We start from the raw sequence: 16,306 nt of genomic DNA, 5'->3' as shown, positions 1-16,306 counted from the left end.
ATTTCTCTGCTCTTAGCACAGGGCCTGGCTTGGAGTAGACCCTGAGAGTGTACTTGTTGATGGGTGAGTGATTGTCCTTCCAAGACAGCAGGCTTTCCCGGTGAAAGTCAATGACATCCCTTTGCAGTCGCACCTTGCGCCTCTCAGGACTGAGTGGGGCTTGGATGCCAGCATGGGCCCATTCCCTCGATTTTAGACATTAGGAGTCAATGCCCAGGGAGAAGAAGGTAGCTTGGATCTCTCACTGGATCCCCCGTGCCCCATGCTGAAGGCAGCCTTGGCTCTCTTCCTCCTCCGTGGCACATGGCTAGCTACATCTAGAGTCCTGAGCTGGCCTCTGCTGTGGCCAGAACCCCTCTAGGAGGGGACCCAGCCCCACTAGTTGCACACCCGCCCTTCTGTAAGCACCTGCCTTTAAGTCGACCAATGCCCGTCAATCTCAAGCTCCTCTTGTTGCAATCACTACAGCACGTGCAGGGAAGGAAGGAAGGAAGGAAGGGAGGAAGCAAGGGAGGAAGGGAAGAAGGAAGGAAGGAAGGGAGGAGGGAGGGAGGAAGGGAGGGAGGAAGGGAGCAGGGGGTGAGGGAGGGAGGGAGGAAGGGAGCAGGGGGTGAGGGAGGGAGGGAGGAAGGAAGGGAGGGATGAAGGGAGAAAGGAAGGAAGGGAGGCAGGAAGGAAGGAAGGGAGGAGAGAGGGAGGAAGGGAAGAAGGAAGGAAGGAAGGAAGGAAGGAAGGGAGGAGGGAGGGAGGGAGGAAGGAAGGGAGAAAGGAAGGAAGGAAGGGAGGAAGGAAGGGAGGAAGGAAGGGAGGAAGGAAGGGAGGAAGGGAGGAAGGAAGGGAGGAAGGGAGGAAGGAAGGGAGGAAGGGAGGAAGGAAGGGAGGGATGAAGGGAGAAAGGAAGGAAGGGAGGAGGGAGGGAGGAAGGGAGGGAGGGAGGGAGGAAGGGAGGGATGAAGGAAGGAAGGGAGGAGAGAGGGAGGAAGAGAAGAAGGAAGGAAGGAAGGAAGGAAGGAAGGAAGGAAGGAAGCAGGGATGAAGGGAGAAAGGAAGGAAGAGAGGGAAGAAGGAAGGGAGGAAGGGAGGAGGGAGGAGGGAGGGAGGAAGGGAAGAAGGAAGGAAGGAAGGAAGGAAGGAAGGAAGGAAAGAAGGAGGGAGGAAGGAAGGGAAGAGGGAGGAGGGAGGGGGGAGGGAGGGAGGAAGGGAGGGATGAAGGGAGAAAGGAAGGAAGGGAGGGAAGAAGGAAGGGAGGGAAGAAGGAAGGGAGGAAGGGAGGAGGGAGGAGGGAGGAAGGAAGGGAGGAAGGGAAGAAGGAAGGAAGGAAGGGAGGAAGGGAGGAGGGAGGAAGGAAGAAAGGAAGGGAGGAAGGAAGGAAGGAAGGGAGGGAGGAAGGAAGGGAGGAGGGAGGGAGGAAGAAAGGAAGGGAGGGAGGAGGGAGTGAGGAAGGGAGGAAGGAAAGGCAGACGAATTTACCACTGGACTCTGCCAGCTGAGCAAAGCAGAGCCCAGGAGCCATGGCTCCCAGACCCTCTGCTGACCACCTGCCCGTGGCTTCCCTTTCTGTCCTCACATCAGTGACAGCATCACCCAATCCAGAGTGTAAGTGTCTGAACTTGAACTTCTAAAAGCTGCTATGGCTCTCGAAGTTCTCCCCAGGATATTCAGACCTGATGTGGTTTGTTTTCTTTAAATCTCTGAATCGTTACTGCCCAGCACTGTGTCTGACACGTAGTGGGGGCTCAATAAACGTCTGTTGGATGACTGTGTGATTACAGCCCTTTGTGCGTTCGTCCTTATTATATTTGATCACAGCCTTTCTCCTCCCAGACCTACAAGGTGAGGGGCAGGGGCCACGTGCACAACGTTTTGTGGCCTCCCCGTGCAGCGCAGTGCGGAGAACTGGTCACAGTTCTCAGCGAGCCATGAACGAAGACCGGCGAGTACTAACTGTATAACAGACCACACCACAACTTAGTGACTTAAAACGGCAGCCTTTATGCAGCTCACACTTCTGCAATCGGCCACTTAGCCTGGGGTCAGCTGGGCGGTTGCCTTGGTTCCAGCTAGCTTCTCTCGTGGGTCATGGTCGGCAATGAGTGGGCGTGCCTGACCTTGGCTGGGTGCTTTTACATGTCTGAGGTCTGAGCTGAGACAGCTGGACTGACACTCTGGGCCCCGTCTGCCAGCGGGTCAGCCCAAGGCTTGTTCTCAGCAGCGCCAGGTGTCCTGAGACCCGACCTGCTGAGGCCTGGGCTTCGGAACTGGCAGACCGACCATTCGTACGTTCCACTACGTTCCGTCGACCAAAGTAATTCACGAGGTCAGCACAGAGTTTAGATTCAACCACTGGGAGGAGCAGACTCTACTTCCTGATGGGCAACGTTCCTTCACGAGAGGCGAGGGTACAGAGAGGCATAGCCTCCAGAGAGGACAGCTGTGCGGCCGATTTTGCAACCTACCACGCCACGTGGGCGTGACAAAGAACAGAATCCGCCCACGTCAGGCGACTTTGGTGTTCGTTAGCATCGGAGTCTGATATCTCCAGGGCCTCCTGAACTCGGATGGAAATTTCGGGTCCCTCTGACGCACTCTTCCGAGGCCATCTTTCCCCAACTTTTTGACGTCTTCCTGGCCCCGACATCCACGTGGAGTGGATGTGGCTGTTCTCACGCTCTGTCTCTTAAGAGGTGAAAGTGGCCTTAATTTTTGCCACCGGAGGGATTTCAGAGAGCAGAACCCAAGCAAATGAGAAAAAAGTCCAAAGCATGCTTCTCGGATCCTTGGCTGGGTCCCTGTTTTGCACGGTCCCTGCTCTGTCCCCGGCTGGACCTGGGTCGTGTGCCCCATTCCCAAGTCCGCCCTGCATCCTGACTTTGGGGTGGGGGCGGAGGGGGAGTTTAGGGCAGATCCTGGGTCCTCTGCCCTCCTGGGAATTCCCAGATGGGGGTTGGGAACATCTCTCTACCCTGTCACCTTGCTGTATGTACTGCTTCTTAGCACTTACTACTATCAGAAAGCGTCATTTATTTGTGTACATGTGAACGGGCAGTCTCCCTCCCTCGCGTGCCAGGGTCTTATCTTTTCCATTGCTGGTCTGCAGCCCTCTGGTGTCGAGTGACGAAGGAGTACCCTAGGCCCTGTGCCGAATGGTGGCTGCAGCCACCATTGGAGCCTGTTGGGGACGGCATGAGAAGGCTTCCCGGGAGGGTGACTCCGGAACACATGCTGACCGGCCAGGGGCCTGTGGCTGCCTAGCACTGGAGTTTACGCCTCCCACAGTGGGGCCGGGTGGAGAACTGCTTGAAGGTTTTCTCGTAGGTGGGCAGGCTCTCTCTGAAGCAGTATGCAGACTGCTTGTCACACTCACATGCCCGCAGCCCACAGAGACAGCTGACGCCGGGACCGAGGGCACATGTACCTGCAGAGAGACAGAGGGCCACCGGGGGGGCTCCATTTGGTCCTAAGGTTGCGGAGAACAGGGGGCTTGCTACAAGGGGTCGGGGGTTGAAAACAGAAAGGGAAGAAACGGGGAGTCCTTTTCGTTCGTCCTTTCGCTGTGTCCCCAGTCACACCTGGACATGCCACGAGGACGGGAGGGAAGAGAAGCCTGGAAGGAAATGAGGAGGGCAGGGGGAGGGGGCTGCACGGAGGGGCGCCCTGAGTTAGCGCGCAGGCCAAGGGCACGGGACCCTCTCTCAGGACTCACCTATGTCCAGCTGCTTGCTGGCCATCTCGCTCGGACGCCTGAGGCATCTCCAACTTAAGACGTTCAAAAAGGAACACTTGAAGTAGCATTCCCCCCACCCACCAACCCGGCCTTCACCCACGCTCAAAGCTCGCAGACGGCACCACCTCCCACTCAAGCCAGAAAGCGAGCAGCAGCCTGGGCTCCCCCCACCCGCCTTCCAACTTTTCACATCCAGTCCACAGCCAGCGCCGCTGATTTCTCTGTTTAAAATACTTCGCTCTCCGCCCTCTTGTCTCCACCTTCTTGGCCGCTACCCTCCCCCTGTCCCTATCGCCACCAGCTCTTCCTCCCTAAACTGCAGCCTGGATCATGGCCACTCTCCTGCTTCAAGCCCCTGGGTTTCCTAGTATTTGGAGGAGGACGTCCAAATCCTCACCGGGGTCTCCAGGGGAGCCTTGCTATGATCCAGCCTCCCCAACTGGTCCGTTGCCGTGGCTTTTTGCTCTGCTCCAGGCACACTGGCCACTTTGTCACAGGCCTGGCTCGGTCTTGTCCTGGGACTCTGCTCTCACCATTCTCCTTGTCTAAAACACCTCTCACCAGGATCTCATCGTTTGGGATGAGATGCCCCCTCCTCAGACAGACTCTCCCTGACCCCTGATCAGGAGCCCCCCCCCCTGCGCATCCCCGTTTATTGCCTTCATCGTGCTTTGCACAACCCGCACATCTCTTGGGTATTCACTTGCTTCCGTCTATCCCTCCTCAACGGAGTGTGAGCTCTGTGAGGCTGGGGCTTTGCGCATCTCGTCCGTCACAGTATGCCCAGCATGCGGAGCAAATGTTCCTTACGTCGTAGGTGCTCAACCGACAGCCCCTGATAAGCGAATGAAGCCCCTCCGGGCCTTTGGGATTGAGTGTCTGCCCTTTGGCCGAGCTACCACTAGATGGGGATCTTTTATTTAGTTACTGGAGCTGAAGTGTGTGTGTGTGTGTGTGTGTGTGTGTGTGTATGTGCGTGTGAGTGTGTGTGTGTGTGTGTGTGTGTGTGTGTGTGGTTGTGGCTTCCCCTTTCTAGAGAACTGCGCCCCAGTTCCCTGTTTACAGGGAGAGTGGTTTGGCTGCAGCATGCACGGAGTGCTCCCTATGAGCTTCTGGTGATGGCAGTGGTGCATCCCGGAAGAAGAGCCCTTTGAAGTTGGATCCAGTGCTGACTGTCCTCTGTTTGTTTGCCTTTCTCCCTCCAAAGTCCAACTCCTGCAGCAAGCTGTCCTCCCACGTCTCCCTGGAGACTTGATTTCTCAAGGCACGTCGACACCCACCCCACGCTTCAGCTGCGCCCTCCACTCACCCACTAGAAATGGGCCAGGAATGCTCGCGCCCCTGGCTCTGGGATCCCGCCGCTCCCACCCTCCCTGACACCTGGGTCACCTTTGCCCTCGTGTTCCCCCTTTCCATCTGTGAGCATCCTCCAGGATCCTCCAGGCCCCAGCTCCCCCGGGAGCCCCTCCCAAGCCACGCCCCATCCCCTCTAGGTCTCTCGCCTCGACTGCCTCGAGCATGCCCCTTGCTTCCTTCCTGGGTGGCCGCCACAGTCTGCAGGGGCCAAGGGTCCGCCACTTGGTCTCGTGGCTGGTGTTCTCAGGGTGCAGGGCCCTACCCCCTTCAGCCTGGCTCTCCTTCGGAAAGGGCCTGGCACCCTGTGCTGTCACTCACCCCGGCGCTGTCTTTCTGGAAGCCTGAAGTGAGACACCTTTCTCACTCTGCCTTGGCCTCCTGGTTGTCTCTGTCTTCTGTTCCTCTCTTCTTCTTTACCGTCTCACTTCTCCACACCTCCTCTGTCTTTTCGCTCACTTTCCCGTCCCTTTCTCACTCTGTCCTGTCCTTGCCGATGCACGGAGTAGGACCCTCTCCTGACGCGCAGTGTGACCTCTGATGCTCTCCCGGGCCCCAGGCCTGCTGGAACTGATCCCGAGCAGGGGTCGACGGCATGGACTCTCATTCCTGGGGCATCCCACAGCCGTGGCAGGACCAGGCCTTTTAAGACCCGGAAGGAGAGGCAGCCCCAAGGCGAGAAATGCCCTGTTTGCAAGCCATCTTTTCAAAAGACAAACCCGAATCTGTTCCTGCATCTTCTAGTTTGCTAGCAGGGAAACTGAGGCATGAGAGAGGAACATGGCTTCAGGGCATTCTTTGTCATTCCACGACAGACTCCCATAAATAGGATGAAGCAGGACGCTCCACATCGCTGCCCTCCGTGAACTCAGCCTCCTGCCGAGGCCGCCACCTGCCTGCGTCCCAGGCCTCCTCCCTGCTCTCCAAATTCTCTCCCTGAGTCTCTGGTTCGATCTCAGGGCCTTCAATACCGATCACAGTGCCGATGACTCTTGGGTTCTCATCCCAGCCCAGTGTCCCGCCTGAGCTCAATACTCCAACGTGCTCGGGTCCACCCGACTTCCCTCACTGGTGGGTGTCTGATTCGCATCTTGAACTCCTTGCTGTGTTCTCACAGCTGTTTCTTCCCCATTTGCAGAAACTCAATAGACGACACTTTACCTGTGGCCGCCCTGGCCCAGAACCTTGGATTCAGTCTCTTTTTCCTTCCCACCCCACATCCAGCCCATCAGCAGGCCCTGACAATTTACCTCCGTGACACCCAGCATCTGGTGCTTCTCCCCTCCACTTTACCATCTGTGGTAGCTTCTCCCCGGTGCTCCTGAAACAGCTCACTGACACCGCCCCATCTTTCCTCCCTTGCTCCCCAACCACCCCGGACAGTGGTCAGAGCGATCTTTCTAGAGCAACATTAGAGCTATCATTTCCCGCTTCAAATGCTCTGGCAGCCTCCCCTGCCACTGGAGGAGGCGGTGAGCTCCTTCCCTGTCTGCCCCTCCCCCAAGCCCCACGAAGGAACCCGTTCCCCTGTGCGACACCAGCCCCGGCCACCCGCTGCCTCTGCTCCTGCCACACTAGCCAAAGGCCACCTGGAGTAGCCAGCCTTCCCTCCTTCTGTTGTCATCATTCTGTAGCCTGTCACCTTGTCACAGCACTAGTCAACACCCGAGTGTACTTTACTTCTGAATATTTTGTGAGCTGGATTCCTCCCAGAAGGCAGGCTCTTTCTGCCCAGGGAGTTTGTGTTTTCATCGCACGTCTTCAGCTCTGAACACGCAATGAACACTCCATCGCTATGTGCTACAGCTTGCCTGCCTGGACGCTCACGGTCTGTGGGTCAGAGAAAGGGTCCCCGTCCCAGGACCCGGGACGCCCGGTTCTCGGGCCAGACCCACCACCTGTGTGTGCTTTAGAATGTCAGGCAAGTTGCGTGTCCCCAAGCCTGTGTCCTCCGCTTTCAAATCAGGAAACAGATACTTATGTTAACTATCTCATGAGGTTTTTGTTCATTCACTCATCAAACTGACAGGTCCTGAGTTCTTAACATGTGCCTGGCTTTTGGCTAGGACCTGGGGGTACAGGTCTGAGCAAGCAGACCCCACATCACTTAGCTCCAAGGGCGTCCCTCTCTGTGCGTTCCAGTGAGGATGAGTGCCCCCCACGCCCCCACAGGACAGGCTTGTCCCTTGCTCTCCGGAACTCACATTTGGGTTGGCGGGAGAGGGGAAGCCTAAGTACACAAGGTAATTTCAGGTGGAGACCAATGCTAGGAGAGGAAAAGGGGTGATGTGTCAGGGATGGAAGTGTTGTGAGGGATCAATTCAGCAGTGCTGGAGAAAGATCTTTGCAAACTGCAAATTCCAGTGGTTCTCATGTTCACCTTCCCTCTTTGGCAGAGGGAGAAGGGCAGAGGCTCCGACATGCCTCCGGCTGGAACCTGGCTGGCCTCCCACGGCCCCTGCACAAGCCACACATGCATGTGTGGGTGGAGGAGGGGGCGTCTCCGCGGGCTAATCTTAAAGTCCCTTGCAAATGCCAAGTGCTTATGTAAGCCCAGTCAAAGGAGGGATAACGACCTCCCTGGTTGCCCGAGGGCAGCCTTCCCCACCTGGCAAATTGGCCCCAGGGCTTGGGTTCCAGGCCTTTCTCTGCACGGATCTTCCGGTGACATTTAAAGACACGGACAGGCCAAGTTGTTTTTCTCCTTTCCCCTTCCCTGCTCACCAACTACATCCCAGATCAGCCCTTGGTTGCTAGGCAACCCGGGACCAGGCTCTGGTACAGGATTTCAGAACTTGGAGGCTGGGGGGAGGGGAGGGGCGTTAACCCTTGCAAGGCAGCTCTTTGAACTGCAGAGTAACCAGAGTGGGGGGGGAGAGCTTTTCTTCTCTAGGGAGTTAATGACGTTAGCGCAAGGGGATGCAGGTGCAGAGGAAATGCTTCAGAGCAATCTCCTAACAGTGATGAAGAAAATCCCAGTGCTTTTCCACCAAAGCGAAGGGGAAAAGAAAACTTTGATGCAAAAAGAAGTCTCAGTTTCTAAAAGGAAAGGCACTACCTAAGCACCTGCTATGGGCCAGCCCCTTCAGCGGGGTTACTTTAGCAACCTTAGGAAGGGCAGACTCTTATCCCCATTTTACAGACGAGGAGACTGAGGCCCAGGGTGGTTGTGTAATTACCCAGCTAGAAGGAGTGCAGCTGGGGTTCAGACCCAGCTCTGCCAGACCCGAGGTATGTGCTCTCTCTGGGCCTCTTAGCAGGGTCCATAGCGCTAGAACAGAAAGATCTGGGGCGTTATAGATGAGCCGAGACCATCTGCCTTTCTCTGCCCCCTCACGAGCATGCTGCCCACAGGACAACAAGACTTGCATCTGTGTGAGCCCTCCAACCAAGTGTGTCCCCCCCGCCACCCTCCTGGCAGCCCCATGCCGCTGGGGAGGGCAGTGTAAGGCAGGGACGCTGGTTCTGGGGGCAGACGGCCTAGGTCGGGATCGTGACTCTTCTTTTCCTGGCTGCGTGACCTCGGCCATCTCCGCTAACCTCTCTGAGCCTCAGGGTCCTTTCTGATAATCATGCCCACCCCAGGGGTGTATCACAGGGGTCCAAGGTGCGGTATGTAATGCACATGTCACAGATGCTCAGAGACCACAGCTGCTGCTATTATACCTATTTCATGGATAAAGAAACTGAGGCCCAGAAAACTCAGGCCAAGCAGTGTGTTCCTGAGCACTGGAAAGGCTCCAGACACATGCATGTTAATGTTGCCTGTTACTTGGATCACACTCTTGCCCTCTCTGGGCCTTAGTCTCCCTGTCACTACCATAAGGTGTGGGTCTAGAGGGTCTCTCAGGGCGCTTTCAGCTCTGGAGCGTGCCAGGAGAGCAGGACCCGAGGCTGCCTTGCTCTGCGCCCGGCCCCCACACAGCGCTGGCCTTGGAGGGGCACCCAGCAGGCGCTCAAGCAATGCTGGGCAAGTAAGTGAATGTTCCTGTGTCTGGTTTGTGGGCTCAGCACGTATCAGCAGCAGACCCGGGGTCAGAACCCAGATCACTCAGCTCCCGGCCCCACTCTTGGGAGCAGGGGCTTGGCAAGGCGGGGTGGGGAGGACAGGGGGTCGACCTGGCACTCACCGGCTGGGTCAGCTGAGGCGGGGGATACTGATGTCCCCCCACCCCACCCCAGTGCTAACTCCCTAAGCGGGGCTCTGGACTGCGGGGGCCCTGCTCAAGCTTCAGGAGCCGCTAACTGCCTGGCGGCATCTGTGGAAAGCACAGCCCAGACCCTAAACTTCCCAGCCCAGTGCCCAGTCCCTGCCCACACCGCCTACCGCTGCCCAGCATGTGCCAAGCAGATGTTCCTGTGTGCCACCTCGGGGGAGGGGGCTCCGGGCTCTCCCCCAGGTCACTCTTCTCCGTCTCCTGGGCTCCCAGGCTGCGGCTCTGGCCTCACGGGGGAGGGGGAAGAGAGGTGCTAAAGAAGATGCTCAAAAAAAAAAAAAAAAAAGAACGCAGCAGCAGCAGGTGCAAAGGGCTGAGGCTTCTTCCAGGGCTGCGACCACAGCGCGCACAGGCTGCATCTGCTGAAAATCCACTTCCCTCCTCAGGGCATCTTTTCCCTTCTTTCCTGGCATTTGCACTTTATGGGGGCATCAGAAGACAGAGCTCCTCAAATGTATTTCCTCTAAAAGGGAGAACTTTTCAACCACTTTAAGATAACACTTGACATGACAGATATTATGATCAAGACGAAAAGAGATGAGAAGGAACCATATGAAAGCAGGACCATGTGCCAGGCTGAGAAGAGTCAGGGGCACCTTTTCTGTGTGTGCCCCCCTACAACCAATGGCCAGGCTTGTCCCGCCCCCAATCCCACCAAGTGGGGCCCAGAGGGGTGGGGAGAGGTGGTCAGAAACTCTGTCCCTCCCTCCGAGGGCATCGTGAGCCAAAGCAAACAACACTTCCGGGGCAATCTCCTCCAGCCCCCTCTCCTTGCCCCTCCACTAGGTCCTGATCCTGTCCCATCTCCTGTATGTGGCCTTGGGGACCTCCCAGAAGAGACACTGCTTTAGGTGTGAGCACAGTCATGGCCAGAGAGCTCCAACACAGAAGTCTCCTTGAGCTCATGCTGGAAAGAGGGTTCTCCCCATCAACAGTGTGTCTGGGGCCAGAGGCTGTGAAGGCTGAGAAACAGACCAGGCTGTATCTGGCCTCAGATGGCAGGGATCTGAGCCACCAGCAGCCTCCCATGGCTCAGGTCTCACCACTGGACCAGGGAGACCGTGTAGCTGTATTGCTCGATCAATCTGGGTGTGTCCTGAGCTGGGGCCCTGGGTGGGGGGGGGGTGCTGGGGAGCCCTAGGGTCTAGGCGCTGAGCACCCTCTCTAAGGCGGAGATGAAGGGAAGGGAGGTGGTGGTTCCCTGACCTCGGGAGGAGACAGGTAGACTCCAACACATTCACAGCTAAGCACGAATACACACGGGGAGGAAAGCGGTTCATGCAACTCCACAAGGCGGGGTAGGAGGCCAGTCGCCCTAAGGGGCACTCAAACCACTGGTTCCACCGGAATGAACGGCATTGGCAAGAAGGCTACAGCCCAGTGACTTCAAATGGGCTTGCTCTTCAAACTTGCCCTACACAAACCCCACACCCCGGTAGCCCCAGAACATGCCCCGGGATATTAGGGGCCACGCCCCACGTGCGGGACACTCGGTACTTGCCCACCCTTGTCCTTTGCTCTCCTCCCTGAATGGCCTCAACGACATGTGAGTTCTCTTCCCCGTCCCCCTCCTATTTACTTTTGTGTCCCCCATGGCACCTACTAGCGCTTGGCGTAGAGTCGCCCTTAACAAATATTTGTTCAACTGAAAGACAGCCGAGCTGCTTTGTTAACACATGACAGACATAAGGAGGAATGTTCTCAACAGCAACGGTTCCCAGGTGAAGCTGCAAGATTCCATGTCGTCTCAAGTCAGCCACTATTTATTGAGCAGGTACTATACCCCAGGCACCATGCTCCATGCTCCCAGAGGGCGCTGGACGGGAGAGACCGGAGACCAAGCAAAGACTCCCGAGAAGCTTTGACTCCTAGAATGGTCACTTTCCGTCTCAAAGCACTCTTCTGCCAGGAGGCAGACATTAGGAAAGGCCCAGGTTCAAAGCCATTTCCCTACAGAGAGGGCTACTCACAGGCCACAGACCCATTGGCGATGTGGAACTGGTAGCTGTTCATCACAGGCTGGCAGCCGAATTGCTTCAGCTTCTCATAGCAGCAGTCATGTGCCAGGCAGCATCTGGGGGCCAGAGCAGAGGAGAGGTGAGGGGCTTCCCTGGCATGTGGGCCCTGGGGAATCAGCGGGAAGACCATAGGTGGAAACCGGAAAGGACTCCCCCGCCTCCTCCCCTGCGTGAGAAGGCATTGAAGGGTAAGGAGGTAAGTTCCTGAAAATATTGAAACTACAAAAATAACCACTAACATCTAGTGAGCTCTTTCTGGCACCTTCTGCTATCCCATTAGCTCCTCAGCGTAACCCTGTGAAGGGTGATCATTGTCCCCATTTCATAGAGGAGGTGGCAGAATTCCAAGAGGGGAATTTCCCAAAACTGTACAGCTGGCAAATGATAGACATGGGGCTCAAATCTAGGTCCGTGTGGCTCAGTCATTCATGTAATGACTTTTTCCTGAGCATCTACCACGTGCCAAGCACTGTGACAGTCCCTGAGGAGACAGGTGTGAGCAAAAACACCCATAACTCTTTAGTCCTTGTTCTCACCGTGCTGAGAGCGGCCGGGGACAGGGAGGGAGAAGATCCACAAAGAGAAAACAGCTCGGAATGCCTCAACCAGAGCATGAGGGGCAGGAAAGCAGAGACCGGGGACTGGATTCTAAGACACAGAAAAGAAGATGCTCTGGGCCAGACGCTTCGGTCCTTCCTCCCGCCATCCCCACCTGCAAGTGGGCTCTCTGCTGTTTGTCGTCGTCGTCTAACGGTGGTAAAATTCTCGCCAGCCTTTGGTCTCGGAAGGGGAGGCACAGAGCATCAAAGAGCCGGGACTTTGAACCAGGCAAGTTCTTGTTCAAATCCTGACCTAGCCACTCAGGGGCTGCTGTGTCTTCGGCTTTGCCACGTTGGTTTAGTGGGTGCTCACAGTCGCCATCTGTAGGATACGGACAGTCACACTGCCTTGGCCACTGGATGCAAGGCTTAAAGGTAGGCCCTGTGTGCAAATCACCAATCCCACTGCTCGGCCCATGATGGGTACTTCATCGATGTCAGTGCCCCCGCAGGGCTCTGGGGTACCTCCAGCTGGACTATTCCATGCCTGGCCCGGAAGACTCAAGCTCCAGGAGTGACATTTGAGGCCCCGCTGCAGGGACGTATTTATCCACATGGGGTTGAAAGCAGCAAGAAACACCTCACTTCTTATTTCTCCAGACACACGACGTGCAAACTATCCTGGTTCCTGTCTCCCCGTACCCTCTCCAGGTCACCCCAACCTCCGCTTTTTCTTGGGGCTCGCGCTCCCCACCCCCACACCAAGGAGTAGGCCTGGCAGCCACGTTGGGCCATGTGGCCTCGCCCAGATGGACAACTTTTGCAAACTGGGCCACTGGGATTCTCTCTCCCCGAATGTGGAATTAGGCCCGGGAGACAGCAGGGCAGTCTTGCTGTGCTCTAAGCCTAAAAAACTGGGTTGCTGAGAGAAGACCATGTTTGCTGTGACGTCTGAGAACTGAAAACGTTTCTGGAGCTCTGGGCAGGACTGACTAGATAATTTTCGAGGTCTGGTGCAAAACGGGAATCCAGGGCACGTTGTTCAGACACGAGGATTTCAAGATGGCGGCTACAGGACAGCCAACCATCCATGGGCTTCTGTTACTTGCAACACAAGCGTCCTAACCTCCTGCCTCCCTTCGGGCACCGGTTTCAGTGCAAATCCAATGAGCGCTTTGGACTCACCTGTCAGTGTCATCCACGGGGGTCCCTTTGCCCCCAAGGCCACAGTAGCAGCCATATCCGTAATATGAGAAGAAGGCGCTCCGCCCTGTGATGTACTTGACCATCCCCTGAAACTGCCAGAAGCTGCTGTGGGCAGGGGCCATCACTGGAGGGCAGGAAGTAAGAAAGAAGGCGGGGTGCAGTGAGAACAATACCAGCAACTAGAGGGCTTGCAGCCGGGACCTCAGGAGACCCCCAAACATGCTGCCTGAGCATGGCTGGGATCACCAGCCCCTGTCGGGGGGAAGACAATCTGGCTGGAACACTGTGTCCCATGGCCAGTTTCTTGCTGGTCCGGGATGAGAACCCAGCTTCCACGATGTTCAGGACAATACTGTCAACTAGGTCTTCCCCCCACCCCCCACCCCCAGTGGAAAAAAACCCAAACAAACCCCAAATCCACTATCTAAGGCAGAAACACCCTTAGGTCTAATGCAACATTAACGGGAAAAGTTCAAAGCTAGAGATGCCAGTTTCTCCAAATATCATCAGGCATTTACAATCTCGCAGGAGAAACAAAATACTTGAGAGGCAGAAAAGATGCCCTCAGTCTATTTTTTTTTAATGGCAAATACACATGGACCCAGCAATTTTTTACTTCTACAGAATGTTTACAAAAGTGGGGAAAGAATATATATATTCTGGGGGATGTTTGCTGCAGCGCGTCCCCTGTGGTATGAAAAAAATTGAACACCACCTACATATCCACTGACGGGGGAGATGTCTTGAAAACATCTACTTTTAAAAGCAATATCTCCGGGCAGTGAGATTGAGGAAGTAGGCGGAGAAAAAGATAGGCACTGTTTATATACTTTTATGCTGTCTTTTTTTTTTTATAATGAGCATGTATTACTTTTGTATTAAAATGTTCAAAATGTGTGTGTGGAAAAGCCTAGAAGGTTGTATATCAAACTCTTAAGAGTGGTTAGTTACATCTGGGTGTAGGAGAAGGACTGGAGTCTGGGAGGGATGCGATGTGGCTTTTTTTAAAAATGTTTATTTACTTTTGAGAGGGAGGGAGGGGCGGGGGGGTGGACAGAGGATCCGAAGCGAGTTCTGAACTGACAGCAGTGAGCCAGATGCGGGGCTCGAACTTGAGAACCGTGAGATCATGACCTGAGCCAAAGCTGGACACTTAACTAACTGAGCCGCCTAGGCGCCCCAAGAAGTGGCTTCATCTTGGTATTCTATATAGACTCACTCATTTTACTTCTTAATTACCTGCATATATTAATTTTGCCATACAATAACATAAAAACATGAACTTGAAGAAAACGGAGATGGAGACACAGGGTTTTGGGAAGCGTTCACAGGAGACTTCCTGTGGTTTTGTTGTCCCAAAGCAGAAGCACTGCGGAGGGGGTAGGAAGCTCCTGTGGTCAGGGGTGCCTCAGGCGCTGATGGAGTGGGGGACACCAAGGAGGGAACTGGTTCTCCCTGCGTGAGCCCCCCCACCCCCCACCATGGTCTTGAAAACTGCAAATTCTACCACTGACTGAGGGAAAAATGGGAACTCCATTTTTGACATCTTTCGATTTAGGGACCCGAAAGCTACACTGTTGAAGCAGCGAAACGGATTCGGAGACATCTCTACTAATCAAACTAACCAGAGCAGAGTCAAAGAATTTTCCAACAACTGTTTCCAACACTGTTTCCTGTGAAGCTCTTTTTCACTTTGCGGAGTGGTGTTATCTGATCTCCTGGTAGCAATGACCTATAATCACCCATGATTCCATAAGTCACCACAAGAGAGCCTTTCTGATGAGAACTAATTGTCCCTAAACTAGCTAGATTCAGGCCTGCGGGCAACTGGCATCCAAAGGAAAATAAAAAAGGGTCCCGGAGGGGGCGTGTGGTAAAACAGTAGTCAAAGGCCCTTTTTCTAGCAAATAGTTAGCAACCTTTGATTTTCTAGAAGTTTTGTGAGGTCCTAAGGCTGGGACCACCCCCTTTTGTAGAAGAAACAGAAGCAGAAGGAGTTTGGTGGGAACCTATTCCACTCCTGAGTCTCTTTTGAATGACACCTGATTTCCCCTCACCCGATGCCACCTCAGGAGGGGCCACCCCAAGACACAGACACCCAGACACGAGGACAGCACCCCGGAGCTCTCCCAGCTCCTTACTACTCACAGCAGGAGGCAAAGACCACGAGAACCCCAATGGCCTTCATTCCCGAGGACATCTGGGGGGTCGGAGGCACCACAGTCACACCTTCCTCTGCTCACGAGGTGTCTGCCAGATGAACTCCTGAACGTGACCAAGAAGAGGGGAGGCCATGTGGGTGTGAAACCCCAATCACAGCGCAGGGCTCAGAGCAAAGGGATTTTTTTTTTTTTTGGCAACCTTATCTCCTCCCCGCCCCCCCCCCCCCCCGCCGCCACTCTTCTCTTTTTGATTTTGAGAAGTCAGCATTTCCTCTGTTGCCAAGTTTAAAGTCATATTTAGGGTCCATGATGGAAATCCAGTGCCAGGAAGTCTAGCCCCATTTGCATGGTGCCCCCTTCCCCCCAGCCCGTGTCTGCCTCCTTGAGACTCAGGGATCTTATTCGTGAACTTAGCCTCCCGGAACCTCGGCTGCCCCTCCTACAGAGTGAGGGTCAGGTACCTATCAGTAATTTGAAACATTTATTAAGAAGTTACTAAAGGGGCGCCTGGGTGGCGCAGTCGGTTAAGCGTCCGACTTCAGCCAGGTCACGATCTCACGGTCTGTGAGTTCGAGCCCCGCGTCAGGCTCTGGGCTGATGGCTCGGAGCCTGGAGCCTGTTTCCGATTCTGTGTCTCCCTCTCTCTCTGCCCCTCCCCCGTTCATGCTCTGTCTCTGTCTGTCCCAAAAATAAATAAAAACGTTGAAAAAAAAATTAAAAAAAAAAAAGAAGTTACTAAATGCCAGCTGCTGTTTTCTATAAGGTCTTCATGGTGTTTCATTATTTGATCCCCACAACTTGAGAGTCTCTGTGATTGTTGCAGAGATGGAGAAACAGAGTCAGAACAGTTTCCTCGAGCCCAGACAGCCCCCAGTGTCACAGACTTGCGGGGCCCTACACACACAAAGCAAATAAACCCACTTAGTGCAGTCAAACGCCAGGATGGCGAAACACACCCCTCTTGTTACTATGAGCAACGGTGAGGGTGCCTATCTGTGGCCCGTTTCCCACAGGACAACAGAGGAGGACGTGGGCTCAGGGTCCCCCGTCATTCCGTGGAGCCCCCACTGCTCAGTCGACAGCTCTC

The 16,306-nt window shown here is 55.1% G+C and overlaps 1 protein-coding gene across 1 annotated transcript; it reads right to left on the bottom strand.

Moving 5' to 3' along the window:
• Positions 1 to 3,248: 3,248 nt before the first annotated feature.
• On the bottom strand, positions 3,249 to 15,257 carry PLA2G2C (phospholipase A2 group IIC). Its single transcript, XM_047082387.1, has 4 exons — positions 15,206 to 15,257; positions 13,037 to 13,181; positions 11,265 to 11,368; positions 3,249 to 3,415 (listed from the first exon to the last, which is right to left on the bottom strand). Exons 1-4 carry the CDS (start codon positions 15,255 to 15,257, stop codon positions 3,249 to 3,251), a joined length of 468 nt encoding a protein of 155 aa, XP_046938343.1.
• Positions 15,258 to 16,306: the final 1,049 nt, after the last annotated feature.

The sequence above is a fragment of the Lynx rufus genome, unplaced genomic scaffold (genome assembly GCF_022079265.1).
Source record: "Lynx rufus isolate CCGP_SWC_20201006 ecotype Redwood Valley unplaced genomic scaffold, mLynRuf1.p SCAF_2, whole genome shotgun sequence".
Classification (NCBI taxonomy): domain Eukaryota; kingdom Metazoa; phylum Chordata; class Mammalia; order Carnivora; family Felidae; genus Lynx; species Lynx rufus.
Note: the sequence above shows the minus strand (reverse complement) of the source record. Positions and strands in the feature narration are given on the sequence as shown.

Bases quoted from the DNA above. Each gene is read 5' to 3' on its own strand.
- PLA2G2C (XM_047082387.1), bottom strand. From the start codon at position 15,257: ATGTCCTCGGGAATGAAGGCCATTGGGGTTCTCGTGGTCTTTGCCTCC. The intron at 13,182-15,205 runs GTGAGTAGTAAG...CCTGCCCTCCAG, and splicing joins CGTGGTCTTTGCCTCCTGCT to TGATGGCCCCTGCCCACAGC. The intron at 3,416-11,264 runs GTGAGTAGCCCT...GTCTCTCTGCAG, and splicing joins CGCCAATGGGTCTGTGGCCT to GTACATGTGCCCTCGGTCCC.